Consider the following 15157-nt stretch of genomic DNA (forward strand, 5'->3'; position numbering starts at 1 on the left):
ACCTAGCTCTGTCTCCCAGGCTTGAATGCAGTGATACAGTCTTGGCTCACTGCAGCCTCCACCTCCGGGGTTCAAGTGATTCTCCTGCCTCTGCCTCCCCAGTAGCTGGGATGACAGGTACCTGCCACTATGCCCGGCTAATTTTTATATTTTTAGTAGAGACAGGGTTTCACCATGTTGACCAGGCTGGTCTCAAACTCCTGACCTCAGGTGATCTGCTGGCCTCGGCCTCCCAAAGTGCTGGGATTGCAGGTGTGAGCCACTGCACCCGGCCTCGTTTAGACTTCATTGACATTCCCCCACCCCACCCCTCTTCCCACATCCTCAGACGCTGTGCGAACAGCTTGAATCCCATGCTCAACAGGTCCTTCTCCTCACAACCCTCCATGGCACCCTACTGCCCTCAGAATAATTCCCAAAGTCCCCACCAAGACCTTCAAGACACCATTTGATGGGCCCACCTTTGAAACATCATCTCTTATCAGTATAGGTATCACCACTGCCTTTATGACTTTCTTCCAATGCACCACATGTATTCCCATCTCAGCACCTTTGCACATGCTGTTCCTTTGGCCTGGAATGCTCTTCCCTCAGACGTTATAGCACCTGGATCCTTCTTGTTGTGGGGGATTCTAGGCTCACATGTTAGTTCCTCAGAGGTGTCCTACCTGAGTCGCGGCTCTAAGACACCCCTTTCCTGCTCTCCATCCCATAACTGTTTTGTCATTGTCATAACTGATCCCTCTTACTTATTCGTGCCTTTATGTCCCCCCACTAGAATATCAGCTCCACGCAGGCAGAGATATTTGTGGTGTTCACTGCTGTGTTCCCAGCACCCAGAACAGTGCTCGGCACATAGTAGGTATTTCGTACCTATGCGCGGAAAGCAGATTTTTGTGGTCCTTTTCTTCAAGGTCATTGGACACCAGGAATCCTGTAGCAGACTGGCTCCCTTCCCCCATCTACTTAGAGTCTGGAAATCCCCACCTTATGGGGAACCCCTTCCTGTAGCTCTAAGGCCAGGACTGAGGCCGGTTTGTTTAACACAGAGTGCTTCCTGGAGCCAAGCCTCGAGATAACTGCTTTAATGCATTAACTCACTTAATTCTCACTGCCAGGAGAGTGGGTACACATTATTTCCATTTCATAGGCAAGGAAGTGGAGGTACGGAGAAGTCAAGTCATTTGCCCGGGTAGGAAGAGGGGGAGGCAGTGGAATGGAGACATTTGCTGCCCGGGAAGGCTTGAGGTGGCCCCTCCAAGCTGGGGGCGTGGGCGACTTGTTTCCTGTTGGGGGAGGGGGAGAAGAGTACATTCCTCCCTCCCCGACCTCCCACATGTTGGGGGAGAGGCTGGCTGAGAGCATGCCCCACTCCGGACTAGGGGGAACCCCACTGTCAGTCTCAGCTCCCCATGAGGCCGTGGAGAAAATGTAAGTAGCCCAGGGGCGAGCAGGGCGGTGGGCGCAGAGTCCACGGGAGCCAGCGGTCCGAGAGGAATTCCTGGAGAAAGATGCACCCCTCCTAGGATTGGGGGACAGGACGGGTGGCCGGAGGGAGGCTGGTCTATACGGGCATCGGCTGTAGCAAAGGCGAAGCTGAGGGCTGGGACCAGAACCCAAATCGGGGGCCTGGGGCCGTGGCGGGTCGGGTCAGCATGATCGCAGATAGTCAGGACCGGGCAGGGCTAGGCTCCCTCCCCCGGACGATGATGAAAGCCGTGGTCGCTATTGCACTGCCCAGCCCTGCGGGCACTGATAAGGCCCTGCAGGAGGGAGTCAGTAGGGGCGCGCCCCCTGGAGGCCAGGCCGCTCGACCCCGCCCGCCCTAGGCCCCGCCCCTTCATCTGGCCCCGCCTCCAGGCGCTGAGGCACCTGCTGACCTGCCGGCGTTCAGTGGGTGGGGCTAAGGTCGCCCCGCCCCTCCGATCCTCCTTCCTTCTTTAGGCTGTGGGACGCGAAATCGGGTGGGCACGTGGTGGGCGTGGCTTCGCAAGGCCTCGTCTTTTTCCGGACCCGCGCCAGGAGAGCCCTCGGACCCGGGCAGCCGCGGACTAGCAGAATTGGCAGGCGGGGCCAGTCCTGGCTCCGCCCTCATGACCCGCCCCTCCAGCCGAGTCTCCAACTCGCGCGCGGCCTGGGGCGTGGCTCCTGGTGTCCCCGCCCCTGCCCCGCCCCTGTCGCGGCCGCCCTCCCCCGCCCGGCTCCGCTCGCACAGCCGGTTCCTCTTTACATAACGGCGCGGGGCGGCATGGGCCCGGGCCACCGCCTCCGCCCGGCTGCCCACCCGGACTGTCGTGGCCCGCGGTGGCGACGGCGGCCGCTGCAAAGTTTCCCCGGCGGCGGCGGCCCGGGGGCGCATCCTCCCGCAACTGTCAAGCGCTGGCGGCGGAAATGATGAGGCGCTGGCCATTTTCCGAGCCCGGGTTTCCTGCCTGAGCCCCGCTTGAGCGAGCCGCGAGCGAGGAGCCGGCGCGCGGGAGAGGACGCGCCCAGGGCGGGGGCCCGCCCGCCCCCTCGGGATTTCGGGGGCCCGGGGGCGCGCGACGCCATGGGCCGGCCGGGCCCAGAGCTCCTGTCTCTCAGGTGAGCCCGCGTTTGCCCGCGCCCCCCTCCTCCGGGGCCGGGAGGGCTTTCGTGGGGAAAGGGGAGGCCCCGTGTCCAGTTCTGCCCGGGCTGTGCGCGTCACCCCCAGCCCAAAATACTGCCCTGCAGCTAACTCAGATGGAGGCGTTCCGGGGTGACGGCTCCCAGCGCCTACGACCCCCACTCAGCCACTCAGCCACTACCCCACCCACACACGTGTTGGGGAGAGCGTTGGGGTAACTGCGGCCGTGGGATCGGGGAGAGGGCATCGCTGACGCCCCCAGCCCACCCTACAGTAGCCTCGCCGATTGGGGGCGGCCCTCCCCTCAACTTGTGCCTGGGGAGGAGGGATGAGGGGTCACCCATTGCTACCCTGAAAGTGAAAGTAGTCAAACTGAGACCGTGAGCACAGATGAGCCCTTGGGTGTGGGGACAGCGGGGGAGGATGCGCCGCCGGTCCTCCCCACTCCCCATTCCGGACCATGTGGCTAAGAGGGTAGCGCCCTGATTCAGGAAGCCCCTCTCCCCAGTCCCAGCACTGCCGAGGTGGGCCGGGCCAGGCCCCCGCATGCTGCTGAACTGGGCGGTTCACCAGGGCTAGGCGTCCCAGACACAGGTTTCTGGGATTGATCCTCTCACACCTCTGGCCTGGGGTTCCCTGGGAATCCCCCGACCAAAAAACGTCTGGAGTGTGTGTTGGTCTCCTGGATCCACACGGTAGGGAGGGTATTTCAGAGGCCTCTGATGCCTGGTGCAGAAATCCCCTCCCCTCCCTTCCCTCCCTCCGGCCAGGGGAGCTTTGTTTTGAGGGAGGGGGACTGCATTTGAGGAACTGGAGAGGAGGGTCTTCCTGCCTGTCCCGCTTCTTTTTTTCTTTAGTTTCCTCATTCTCCTGTTTCTCTTCCCCATTCCCAGCCACAATGATGTAGGTGAGGAGGTCACTGCCTGCAGCTGGGGGCCTCCAGGGAGGGGTACGGCCAGGCTGGGCTGAGTGGGAGGAAGTGAAATCTGGTCGGGGGTTCCGAGTAGAGGCCCCGGCAAGGCGATGTCGGCAGGGCCTGCTTTGGTGGCAGGAGGGACCCAGATCTGACTTGCAGCCCCTCACTGGGGAGATGACAGTTCTCTAACACCGGCCAGCAGCCAGGCCTCAGGGTCCCTGCCAGGGCAGTGGGCGGGTGGGTCTCCAGGGATGCAGGCGCAGGTTGTGTCTGGGTTTCCCATCACTGACCTGGCTGCCTGAGTGGAAACAGCTCTGGAGGCTCCTCAGGACCTGCCCTCGTGGAGGGAGAGCCGGCAGAGGCCACCTGGGCAGGCTGGGCTCTGGGGATGAGAACCAGGGCCTACTGGGGGAAGGTGGAAGGGTTTTTAGTGCACTTTTCTTGAGCCTTTTCCCACAACCCCCCTCTGGGAGGAAAAATCCTTCTGAGCCAAAGGGTGAGCATTCCTAGAACTTCTGTGAGTCCCCGTGGGCCACAGAGTGGCCAGCTGGGAAGGGGCTGGCCCGGAGCATCAGCAGCTGGGGGCTCAGGGTCTGCAGGGGCTCAGCAGGAAGCCAAGGAGGATAGTGAGGAGGGTCCTGGAGACTGTTTTGCTGCTCCTACTGCCTCCGTTCAGCTGAAGGCGTGGGCAAGTGACTCTTGTGAACCTCAGTTTCCCCCTGTGTAAAATGGGGGAATGACAGGTTTGCAGTGGAGATTTAATGAGCCAGTGTGTAATGAGCACCTGCTGCCTGGCAAAGAGTGGTTCAGTTGCAGGTGGTGGTGGTGGTAGTGGTGATTTTATCATCGCCTTCATTAGTGTTACTGTTATTGGCTATGAGGTGTTCCTTCAGCAGTCTTCCTTGAGCATCTCTTGCATACATAGCACTGGAATTTCCTGGGTCTTTGGCATCAGAATTTTGAAGATCTGGGCACTTCCTTAGCTATGAGGCCTTGCTTAACTGCCCCACCTCAGTTTCCTCATCTGTGAAATGGGTGTGCTAATAGTACCTACTTCTTAGGGTCACGGGAACCATGAATGAGTGAATTCGCAGTGTCCAGAGTGGCTTGGTCAGGAGAAAGATAAGTAGCCTTGGGGCTGGAGTGATCTTTTTTTGTTGTGGGTGTTAGCTCTGCTGGCTTTCCTTCTTCATCCCCCCACCTCCATGCCTCTCAAACCTGGACCTGATCCTCCTTCTCCAATAAATAGAACTTTTGCGTACAAATCAGATCCCACAGGACTGCTGGGCCCTTGGATTTCTGAGTCCCGCTGTGCAATTCCCAGACATTCTCCATATCCTGGGTGGAGCAGAGCCGGAGGCACTTGGAAGGACCTCCTAGCTGCCAGTCTCAGTGCCACCTGTCTCTGGTGAGGGGAGACCGGGTGCCCTCCCCAGCCAAGGTGGGGAGGGTCAATGTAGGGAGTCTCAGGGACATAGTAGGGAGCTGTCCCACAGTCTGGGCCAATACAGCTCCTTTTGCTGAAAACACCTTTGGGACCCAGTTTGCATGACCCCACACCCTTCTGAGGGCTGGTGTTCATGAGGGTCTTCCATTGCTGGGAATCCTTGGGTTGGTCACTTAACCTGTCTGAGGCAATTGAGAGAGACAACATCTGTGAAAGGCTTTAACAGCTGTGCGCTTGCTGTGACATGGCACATAACGTACTGAGCACTGAGCCTGGCACTCAATTAACAATAGTAGATATTATTGCTATTATTAAAATGAGAGGCTTTTCCTGCTAAATTTCCACTTCTCTCTGGTAGCAGTATGGGCTTTGGAGCCGAATCTGGGCTCTGCCAGCTTCCAGGTGTGAGGTCCTAGGCAGGTTACCTGGCTTCTCTGGTCTGGACCTCGCCTGCCCAATGGAAGCCAAGAGTTCCAACCTCTCCAGGGTGGGTGTGTGAAGTACAGTGTCAGGACTGGAACTGTGTTGGCTGTACTTGCTCTGGCTGTGTGATCTTAGGCTGGTCCCTTAGCCTTTCTGAGCCACAGGTCTTTTTGTCTATGAAATAGGGGTGTTGCCAACTCCCTGTTAGGGTGGTTTTGAGAAGAGGAGGCATGCACAGTGCCCGGCATGCAATTGGCACTCAGTAAGTGCAAGCCATTGCTGTTCATGCCCAATAGGGGCTGGCACTTAATTGCCAGGTTTCCTGGGAAAATGGTCCCTAAGGGCCCACAGGCGTTCGGCATCTTTGACGAGGCGAGGCAGGAAGCTGCTTCTGTCTGGCAGACCGGAGACGCCTGCCTCAGCGAGTCCAGAGGTGCAGTGCTAGCTGCTCATTCCCTGCAAGACCCCATTCCTCACTGACACCCTTCCCGAAGAAACTGAGGCGGGCAGGCTGCCCAAGGGAAGTGACTCAGCTGGGGTCACTTGCTGAGTCAGGCCTTATTGGACCCAGGAGTCCTGCACCCCAACTCCCCAGCTTCCCAGGGCTTGAGATCCCTTGGAGACTGAGCAGGTCCTGAGGCCTGGCAGCAGGACCAGGGCCACCACTGGACATCTGCTTAGTGGGGCCCTGCCACTGGGGTGATGACCAGCATCCCTCTACCAGGGCTCCAGGGTTCTGCTGGCCACCACTAGCCGTCCTTCCTCCCAGCAGGGGCAAAGGACACTTCCCCAGGGGAACAGGTCCTCCTGGCGCCCTCTCCACTCCCCGCCCCAGCCGGAAACCCGGCAGCTGAGCAGTTGGATAGAAGATTTTTCCTCCCACGCCACCCTGTCAGGGGTCGGCCAGCAGGGCCGGGCCACAGGCTTCCTTGTGAGCCAGGCCTGGAGCCCCTGGGGGCCCACCCGGATGTGGCCGCCCCCCGTCTGGCCAGGGGGGAGCCAGCTGCTGCCCAGGACATGTGTCCCCAGGGAGGCCTGGGAGGGAGGAAGTCTATGCCCTGCTCACAAGGGCTGACTCACAGGGCACCCAATGGGGGGCCCCGGCTGGGGGACTGGGAATGTGATCAATCAGGGAGGTGGACACACAAGGGGACCTCTGACATGGGATCTGCCCCTTCAGAGCTCACACACTGGTGTCATCTCAAGGAGGAGAGGCCCAGAGAGGGCAGTGTATGCTGGGAGAAGCGAGGTAATTGAGGGCTTATGCATGTCCCTCCTGATGTCCACAAGCAGCATGTGGGGAGGAGGTTCACCCAGAGGCTGCCCTCCTAGGGTCTCCCCTGTCTGCCCTCAACCCAGTGGCAGTGAAAGGAAGAAGCCCCGGCCTTGGGATGGGGGATATGTGGGATTCTGATGGTGCTGCCTCTCCCGCAGGGAGATGGTTCCTGGTTTTCCCTACCTCCTGAAACCTAGCTGGGGCGGTGGCTGGGATGTCAGGCTGGCAGTGTGGGCAGAGGAAGCCAGAGGACATTTCCTGTTCTGGCAGACTGCGCTGGCCTGATAATGTCCCCGGGGCACAAGGTGACCCCAGCAAGGGTGCATCAGTGCCCCGCCGGCTGCCCGGTGGCCTGGTGTAGAACCCACCTCTCTGCCTCCCCAGGGCCTCTGCCTTCACCCCCCGCTTCCCGTGGGCATCTCTGCATCTGGCAACTTGAATGCTGTGAAAGGGCAGCAGGCCGCCTGCCAGGCAGTGTGTGTCAGAATCCCACAACTCTCTGGGCCTCCTTAGGACACAGGGTCTGGGCTCCTGGAACAGTTGGTGCTAGGCATGGGGAAGATAGAAATGTTCCTTGTGGCCTAGATTCAACTGGGAGGCCTCCCTGGAGGAAGTGTCCCCTCTGAAGGTGTGAGACTTCCTGCCTATGTCTGTGAGCTGGGGCAGGGGAGAGTGGAGGCTCTGGACTGGCCCAATTTAAATTCATTTACCACACTTTAAGAAATCTTCCCCAGGCTGGGAGCAGTGGTTCACACTTATAATCCCAGCACTTTGGAAGGTCAAGGTGGGAGGATCACTTGAGCCCAGGAGTTTGAAACCAGCCTGGGCAACACAGTGAGACCCTCTCTCTACAAAAAAAAAAAAAAAAAAAGCTGGGTATGGCTGTGGTCCCAGATACTTGGGAGGAGTGCTTAAACCCACAAGGTCGCGGTTGCAGTGAGCTGTGATCATGCCACTACACTCCAGCCTGGGTGACAGTCAGACCTGTCTCAAAAAAAAAAAAAAAAAAAAATTCCTCCCTAAGCCTCGGCAGGGGGAATTCCTACCATGGATAAAGGATTTCTCTGCATGTGGGCCTGATCATTAAAAGGAAAATTTTAGCCTCCCCGAATTATACTATTATCCAGGGTGATTAGATAGAGGAGAGGCTGAGAAGCCCTGATCTCGGGGGGGCATGGATTAAGGGGACCCCACAGCTCAGCCAGGTTCCCAGCTGTTCAAGGTCCTGTGATTTCTCACTGACTTGGTGGCTCCAGGTGCCTCAGGCTGGCTGTGCTTCTTAGGGAGCACCAGGCACCACTACTGCTTTGAGGCCCTCAATAGCCCTCTGGTGGACCTGGTTGTGTTCTGAGCTTGGAGTCCTGAGATGCAGACACCCCCAGCCCCGGCTGGTGGGCGTGCAGCTAGTTGCCTCCACATATTTGCTGCAGGGAGGGACTTGGGGGTGGGGGACCAGGAGGCAGCAGGCTAAGATCTTCCTTCTCCACATCATCCTGCCCCTCCCCTGGCTGCAGGATTTGGGGAAACCCTGGAGACCCCCATAGCTGGGAGCTTCCTGCCCCAGAAGGAAGCCTAAGTAGGTGAGAGGTTCTCCTGGGTGCTGGGGCCCCTCTGTGGGGAAGGCGGTTGATTTCTCTGGCTGACCAGGCTCATTCAAAGCTCTGTGCTGGGATAGAAGTGTCCCGAAGACACTCTGCCCCCAACTCATACCCTACAGTGGAAACCTGGGGGCCGCAGGTCCCCCTGGCGTGATCATCATTGCTTCCTGTCCACAGCTTGTCAGCCCTGATCCCAGGGTTGTCACCATCTGATCAATTGCTTTTTATCTGCGCCTGGCATATAGTAAGCACTCAATAAACGCCACTGCCTGGGCCAGGGCCAGGGCCAGGGAGGGGTCACCTTCCTGTGGCCTGGCTGCCCTCCTGGCCAGAAAACCTCCCTGGCGCAGTCCCTTCCATAGCTTGGGCCGCAGCTGACTGCTCTGGGCTGGCAACTTCCTGCCCAGAGTGGCCTGAGCAGCCGCCTCTGCCCTGAGAAGGTCTTTTGTTCCAGCTCCCCGTGACGCCCCCAGCCCAGCCCATGAGGCAGGCCTCCCTGTGGCTTCCCGTGGCAGGCAAGCCTGACTCCGAGGCTGGAGCTCTTTTCTAACAGTAATAGTAAGAAAATAGCAGCAGCCACTCACGAGTCCCGTGCCAAGCACACTGCAGACATCAGTTCTTTTTTTCTTATAGAGATATGGTCTGTTTCTGTCACCCAGGCTGGAGTGCAGTGGTGTGATCATAGCTCACTGCAGCCTCGACCTCCCGGGCTCAAGCGGTCTTCCTGCCTCAGACCCCCGAGTGGCTGGGACTATAGGCCTAGCCACTATGCCAGGCTAAGTTTTTTGTATTTGTAGTAGACACAGGGTTTCATCATGTTGCCTAGATTGGTCTCAAACTCTGGTCTCAAGCAATCCTCCTGCCTTGGCCTCCCAAGGTATTGAGAGTATAGATGTGAGCCACTGAGCCCAGCCTCTCGTTTTTGTTTTCTTCCTTTTGCCCTGTGACTGTTTTCCTGATCATTGGTCGGTCTGGGACCTGGACAGAGCTACTGCCGACTCCTGACTCGCACTGGAGCTGAATGAGACCTTTATATTCTCTCCTCTGGGACTCACTCATTCATCCAATAAGCATTCATTGGGAAGTGAGCCCTTCTTGTGTGCATTTAGGCACTGATCAGACATTTTGGGGGTCCCCTCTGTGTGGGGGTCTCTGTGATCACTAGCTATGGGGCTGCTCTCTTTCAGTTTTCCCATCTGTAAAATGGAAGTAATCGTTGGACCTACCTCCTAAGGCTGTTAGGAACCTTGGGAGAGGTAATGTTTTGCAAAAGTAGTTAGAAAAATGCCTAATGTGATCTTGGCATGGTGCCATGAGCCTGTAGTCGCAGCTACTCTGGAGGCTGAGGCAGGAGGATCGTTTGAGCCCAGGAGTTCGAGGCAGCAGTGAGCTATGATTGTGCCACTGCTCTTGAGCCTGGAAGACAGAGTGAGACCCTGTCTCTAAAAAGAGAAAGAAAAATGTCTGATGTGTAACAGACGCTCAGTAAATGCCATTGTTCTTATGGGAGGACTGGTGGAAGGGGCCCAGTGAGGGGGTTTCCCAGCCGTTGCCTGGACAGTGAAGGACCTGGAGTGGGTGCAGCTGTTCTGAGGAAGGCTCCTGCCAGGGTTTGGCCCTGCAGTTGGGCTTCAAGACTCTGACATACAGGGCTGCGCAGAAGGTAGGATGGCCCAGGGGGCGGGGGAGGTTGGTTCATGCTGGTTGCCATGTATCTGCCGGGAGAGCACGAATTTGCAAATCCAACTAATCTCTTGCATTCATATGTTCATTCATTCAAGAGACATTCATTGAGCTCCTGCTGTATGCTGGGAGCTGGAGATGAAGCAGGGAATGACTCATAGAACTCAGTCTGGTAGAGAGATAGTCACTAATAAAAGCATCCTGTCAAGTGATAGTGTGACCAGTGTGCTGAAGGTCAAGTTCAGTTGGGAGCTCAGAAGAGGCTTCTCTTAGGTGCAATTGGAAGCAGACAGGGCAGAGGGAATGGCTCATGCCAACACCCACAGGCAGCTGGCGTGACTAGAGGCAGATCGTGTAGGTGGGGCAGGAGCCTGGATCTGGAATCAGAGCTCTCTGGGCATCCTCCAAGCCACGAGGGCAGTGCCTGTCTCACCTGTGTGAAGGCTGGGTATGGGGAACAGTAGGATTGACCAAGAACAGGTGCCCTCATGCAGGGATAAGACCCTCCCCTTCAGGGACAGGAAGAACATGGTGGCCAAGGGCAGATGTGGCCCCTCCCTCTCCCTTCCCATCTGCCTGACAGCTTTTACTGACTACTTACTGCAAAGCACCTACTGTGTGCGGGTCCCAAGGACCCTGTGATGTACAAAACTGTCGACTATAGCAGGGCACAGTGACTCATGCCTGTAGTCCCAGCACTTTGAGAGGCCAAGGTGGGAGGGCTGCTTGAGCCCAGGAGTTTGAGACCAGCCTGGGCAACATAGTGAGACCCCATCTCTACAAAAAAATACAAAAATTAGCCAGGTGTCGTGGTGCATGCCTGTAGTCCTAGCACTTTGGGAGGCCAAGATGAGGATAGCTTGAGCCTGGGAGGTCTAGGCTGCAGTGAGCCGTGATTATGCCACTGTACTCCAGCCTGGGTGACAGAACAAGACTCTGTCTCAAAAAAAACAACAAACAAACCATTGTCGACTCTGCATGGCCCCCTTCCAGCGAGGGCAGAGGCACCTACTTCTGCTTTTTGGGGTCTCTTGTGGAGATCGGCCATGGGGGCTCCACCATGGCCTCATGTGGCAGGGGCACCCTTCATTGCCACTGCCCTGCAGACATGCCCAGCGGGACATGGCCACATGCAGAGACGGTGCCTGTGGAGGGGTGTGTGGCAGAGAGAACCCCATTTGCAGGTTCACATCTCCACCTTGCTTTCCCTTTCATGGGTTCTCTACAGACACCTTGCAAGGTGGATGCCATGCTGCTACCTGGTTGCCAGATAAGGAAATCCAGGTTCAGAGAGGTTGAGTCAGGTGTCAGGAGCCACACAGCCAGTACGTGGCACCCTTTGTAATGTGAGCCCTGGGAGAGCAGTGTTCGTATGTGCTGTTCACCATGGTATCCTGGGGCCTAGCTTGGTGTCTGGCACACAGTAGGCCCTCAGTAACACCTGAAGGGAGGATGAAGGAGGGCATGGTTGGAGGCGGTAATTGTACCCAGGCCCCTGTGGCTCTGGCTATTGTGCAGCCACTACCCCTGCCCAGGGAGAGAGTCATTGGAGTGGCACCGCTGTTCATTCAGGGTATGCTGATATCAGGGATCTGGGGCCCCGTTTTGTGCCCGAGTAGGGAGAGCTTTTCTTCTCCATCTTGAAGAACAGACGTGGACATGTGGTCGCCAGCAGGAGCCCAGGCCCAACCAGGGTCATGAAGAAGGAAGGATGGTGCCCACAGAGGTCCCAGCTGTTCTGCACCGCGGACAGCAGAGGAGTGGGGGATCTCAGTGCCATTTGGTGATGTTGTGTCTAAGGAAAGGCCCTCTGGCCACGGGAGGAGAAGGATGCCCCAGTTGAGATGGGCAGGCAAAGGTCTGCCAGTCCTGAGGGTCCCCTGTCAGTGCAGGAAATCCCTCTGGACCCCTTGTGACTTTTGTTAATTTATTCCTTTTTATTTTTTATTTATTTTTGTTTTTGTTTTTGGTGTGTGATTTTTTTTTTTCCCCCCAGGACAGAGCCTTGCTCTGTCGTCCAGGCTGGAATGCAGTGGCATGATCTCAGCTCACTGCAACCTCTGCCTACCAGGTTCAAGTGATTCTCCTGCCTCAGCCTCCCAAGTAGCTGGGATTACAGGCACGCACCACCACACCCAGCTAATTTTTGTATGTTTAGTAGAGACAAGGTTTCACCATGTTGGCCAGGCTGGTTTCGAACTCCTGACCTCAGGTGATCTGCCCACTTCAGCCTCCCAGAGTGCTGGGATTACAGGTATGAGCTGCTGCGCCTGGCCCGTTTTATATTTATTTTATAGACACCAGTAATATACTCTCATTGCAACATGGAAATAACAATAATAGCAGACAGTCTTTATTAAGCATTTTCTATGTTCTAGGGCTTTATGTCTATCAATTCATGCTCATAATATGCCTATGAAGTAGGCATGATCATGGTTCCCCTCTTACAGATGGGGAAACTGAGGCAGAGAGTAGTCACATAAGTCACTTAAGGTCCCATAACCAATAAGTAGTGGTTGCTGGGCTTTTTTTTTTTTGAGACAAGGTCTTGCTCTGTAACCCAGGCTGGAGTGCAGTGGCACCATCTCAGCTCACTGCAACCTCCACCTCCTGGATTCAAGCATTTCTCCTGCCCCAGCCTCCTGAGTAGCGGGACTACAGGTACGCGCCACCACAGCCAGCTAATTTTTGTATTTTCAGTAGAGATGGGGTTTCACCATGTTGGCCGGGCTGGTCTCTACCTCCTGAACTCAAGTAATCCACCCACCTGGGCCTCCCAAAGTGCTGAGATTACAGGCATGAGCCACCGCGTCTGGCTGGTGCTGGGATTTGAATCCACATTCCAGAATCTGTGTTCTTAGCCATCCTTGCTAGAGATAAGTAGTAGCAAGCTTCTTGGTTACTTCCCCGCCATCCCTACCATCCCCACACCCCAATTCTGATTCCTCCCCAGAAATACCCACTGTTTCAGGATGGGTTTGTTTCTGCCAGACCTTTCTTGCCCACCATTTACAAAATGTTTGTGTACACATAAACATTAGTAGTTTGGTTTTATGTATGTTCATGTAAATGGGATCGTCTAGCGTGTCTTGTTCTGCTGTTTGCTTTTTCACTTAGTGAATAGCCCTGCCCTGGAGCTCTCCCAGAGGTGGGGGGGTGGGTCTTCCTCACCCTTTCCCCCTGCTGCAGAGTCTTCCAGCCTATAGATGGGCCAGATTCTTTCATCAGTCTCCAACTGGGGGCATTTAGGTTGTCTCTTAGAGTTTTTCCCCATTATAAATGTTGCAGCAGGAAATATGTAGCAGGGAGCAAGTATTTCTCTTGAATACTTAAAAGTGGGATTCCTAGAGCCTAATTGCTCTGGCTAGGACTGTCAGTACTGTGTTAAATAGAAGTGACCAGAGTGGGCATCCTTTTCTCATCCCTGGCCTTAAAGGAAAAGTTGTCAACTTTTCACCATTAAGTGCAATGTTAGCTGTGTGCTTATCATGTATGGTCTTTATTTTATTATTATTATTATTTTTTGAGACAGGGTCTCATTCTGTTGCCTGGGCTGGAGTTCAATGGCTGATCATGGCCTACTGCAGCCCTGACTTCCTCAGGCTCCCAAGTAGTTAGGACTACAGGTGCGAGTGCTACAATGCCAACTCATTTTTGTGTTTGTCTTTTTGGAGAGATGGGCTTTTGCCATGTTGCCCAGGCTGGTCTCAAACTGGGCTCAAGCGATCCTCCTGCTTCAGCCTCCCAAAGTGCTGGGATTACAGACGTGAGCCTCCGAGCTCAGCCTTTATATAGGGTCAGTGTGTTAAGTACAACATATCATCTATGCTTAATTTGTTGAAAGTTTTTATAATAAAGTTATGTTGAATTTTGTCAAATACTCTCCCTGCATCTATTGAAATGATAATACGGTTTTTGTCCTTCAAAAGCAGGATTCCAGAGTCTAGAATCAATTCTGCCAAGTTGGCCATGCCCCTTACAGAATGCCACTTGGTAGGAGAGTGTGTGTTTCCCTGCATCTTCACCAGCACTGGGTGTTATGGTCATGTCGGATTTCTGCTGTGGTGCGCGGTGTGTGACGCGCCGTCACCTGCTTGCCCACCTGCTCACTCCTTGTTGCCCCCCCACCCACATGTCTTTCAGCCCCGCCGCACCACCTGGGTCTCCACCATGAACGGGCCTGCCCTGCAGCCCTCCTCGGCCTCCTCCCCGCCCTCGGCCTCCCCGGTGCCGGCCCCGCGGGGCTGGAGCGAGTTCTGTGAGTTGCACGCCGTGGCGGCGGCCCGGGAGCTGGCCCGCCAGTACTGGCTGTTCGCTCGCGAGCATCCGCAGCACGCGCCGCTGCGTGCGGAGCTGGTGTCGCTGCAGTTCACCGACCTCTTCCAGCGCTACTTCTGCCGGGAGGTGCGCGACGGCCGCGCGCCGGGCCGCGACTACCGGGACACAGGCCGTGGGCCCCCCGCCAAGGCTGAGGCGTCCCCGGAGCCAGGCCCCGGCCTCGCCGCCCCTGGCCTGCCCAAGGCCCGCAGCTCTGAGGAACTGGCCCCGCCGCGGCCGCCCGGGCCCTGCTCCTTCCAGCACTTTCGCCGCAGCCTCCGCCACATCTTCCGCCGCCGCTCGGCCGGGGAGCTGCCAGCGGCCCACACCGCTGCCGCCCTCGGGACCCCCGGAGAGGCTGCTGAGACCCCCGCCCGGCCCGGCCTGGCCAAGAAGCTCCTGCCCTGGAGCCTGGCCCGGGAGCCGCCACCCGAGGCGCTGAAGGAGGCGGCGCTGCGCTACAGCCTGGCCGACGAGGCCTCCATGGACAGCGGGGCGCGCTGGCAGCGTGGTAGGCTGGCGCTACGCCGGGCGCCGGGCTCCGATGGCCCAGATGGCCCCGACCGCGTGCTGGAGCTCTTCGACCCACCCAAGGTAAGTAAGCCCTGCTCGCGGGGTTGCGCACTGTGCTGCGCCCTTCGCCTTCACCCTGGGGAGAGAGCCGGCTGGGGAGGTGTGATGGCTTTCCAGCTGGTGGCCACAGAGTGCCCAGAGGGAACTAGGCCCTCTTAAAAAAGAACTTTTAGGCCAAGTGCAATGGCTCATGCCTGTAATCCCAGCACTTTGGGAGGCCGAGGCAGGAGGATCGCTTGAGCCCAGGACTTCGAGACCAGCTTGGGCAGCTTAGCGAGACCCTATCTCTATAAAAAATTAGCCAGGTGTGGTGGTGCGT

The 15157-nt window shown here is 56.9% G+C and overlaps 1 protein-coding gene across 2 annotated transcripts in view; it reads left to right on the forward strand.

The window, feature by feature from the left end:
• Positions 1-2211: 2211 nt before the first annotated feature.
• SH2B3 (SH2B adaptor protein 3) overlaps positions 2212-15157 on the forward strand; it is a 44741-nt gene continuing 31795 nt past the window's right edge. For both annotated transcript variants that reach the window (XM_009181733.4, XM_003907164.5), the window contains exons 1-2: positions 2212-2583; positions 14092-14859. In XM_009181733.4, the coding sequence (XP_009179997.1) occupies positions 14119-14859 (741 nt within the window). In that variant the 5' untranslated portion in view covers positions 2212-2583; positions 14092-14118. The remainder of the gene's footprint in view (positions 2584-14091; positions 14860-15157) is intronic.

This window comes from Papio anubis, chromosome 9 (genome assembly GCF_008728515.1).
Source record: "Papio anubis isolate 15944 chromosome 9, Panubis1.0, whole genome shotgun sequence".
Classification (NCBI taxonomy): Eukaryota; Metazoa; Chordata; class Mammalia; order Primates; family Cercopithecidae; genus Papio; species Papio anubis.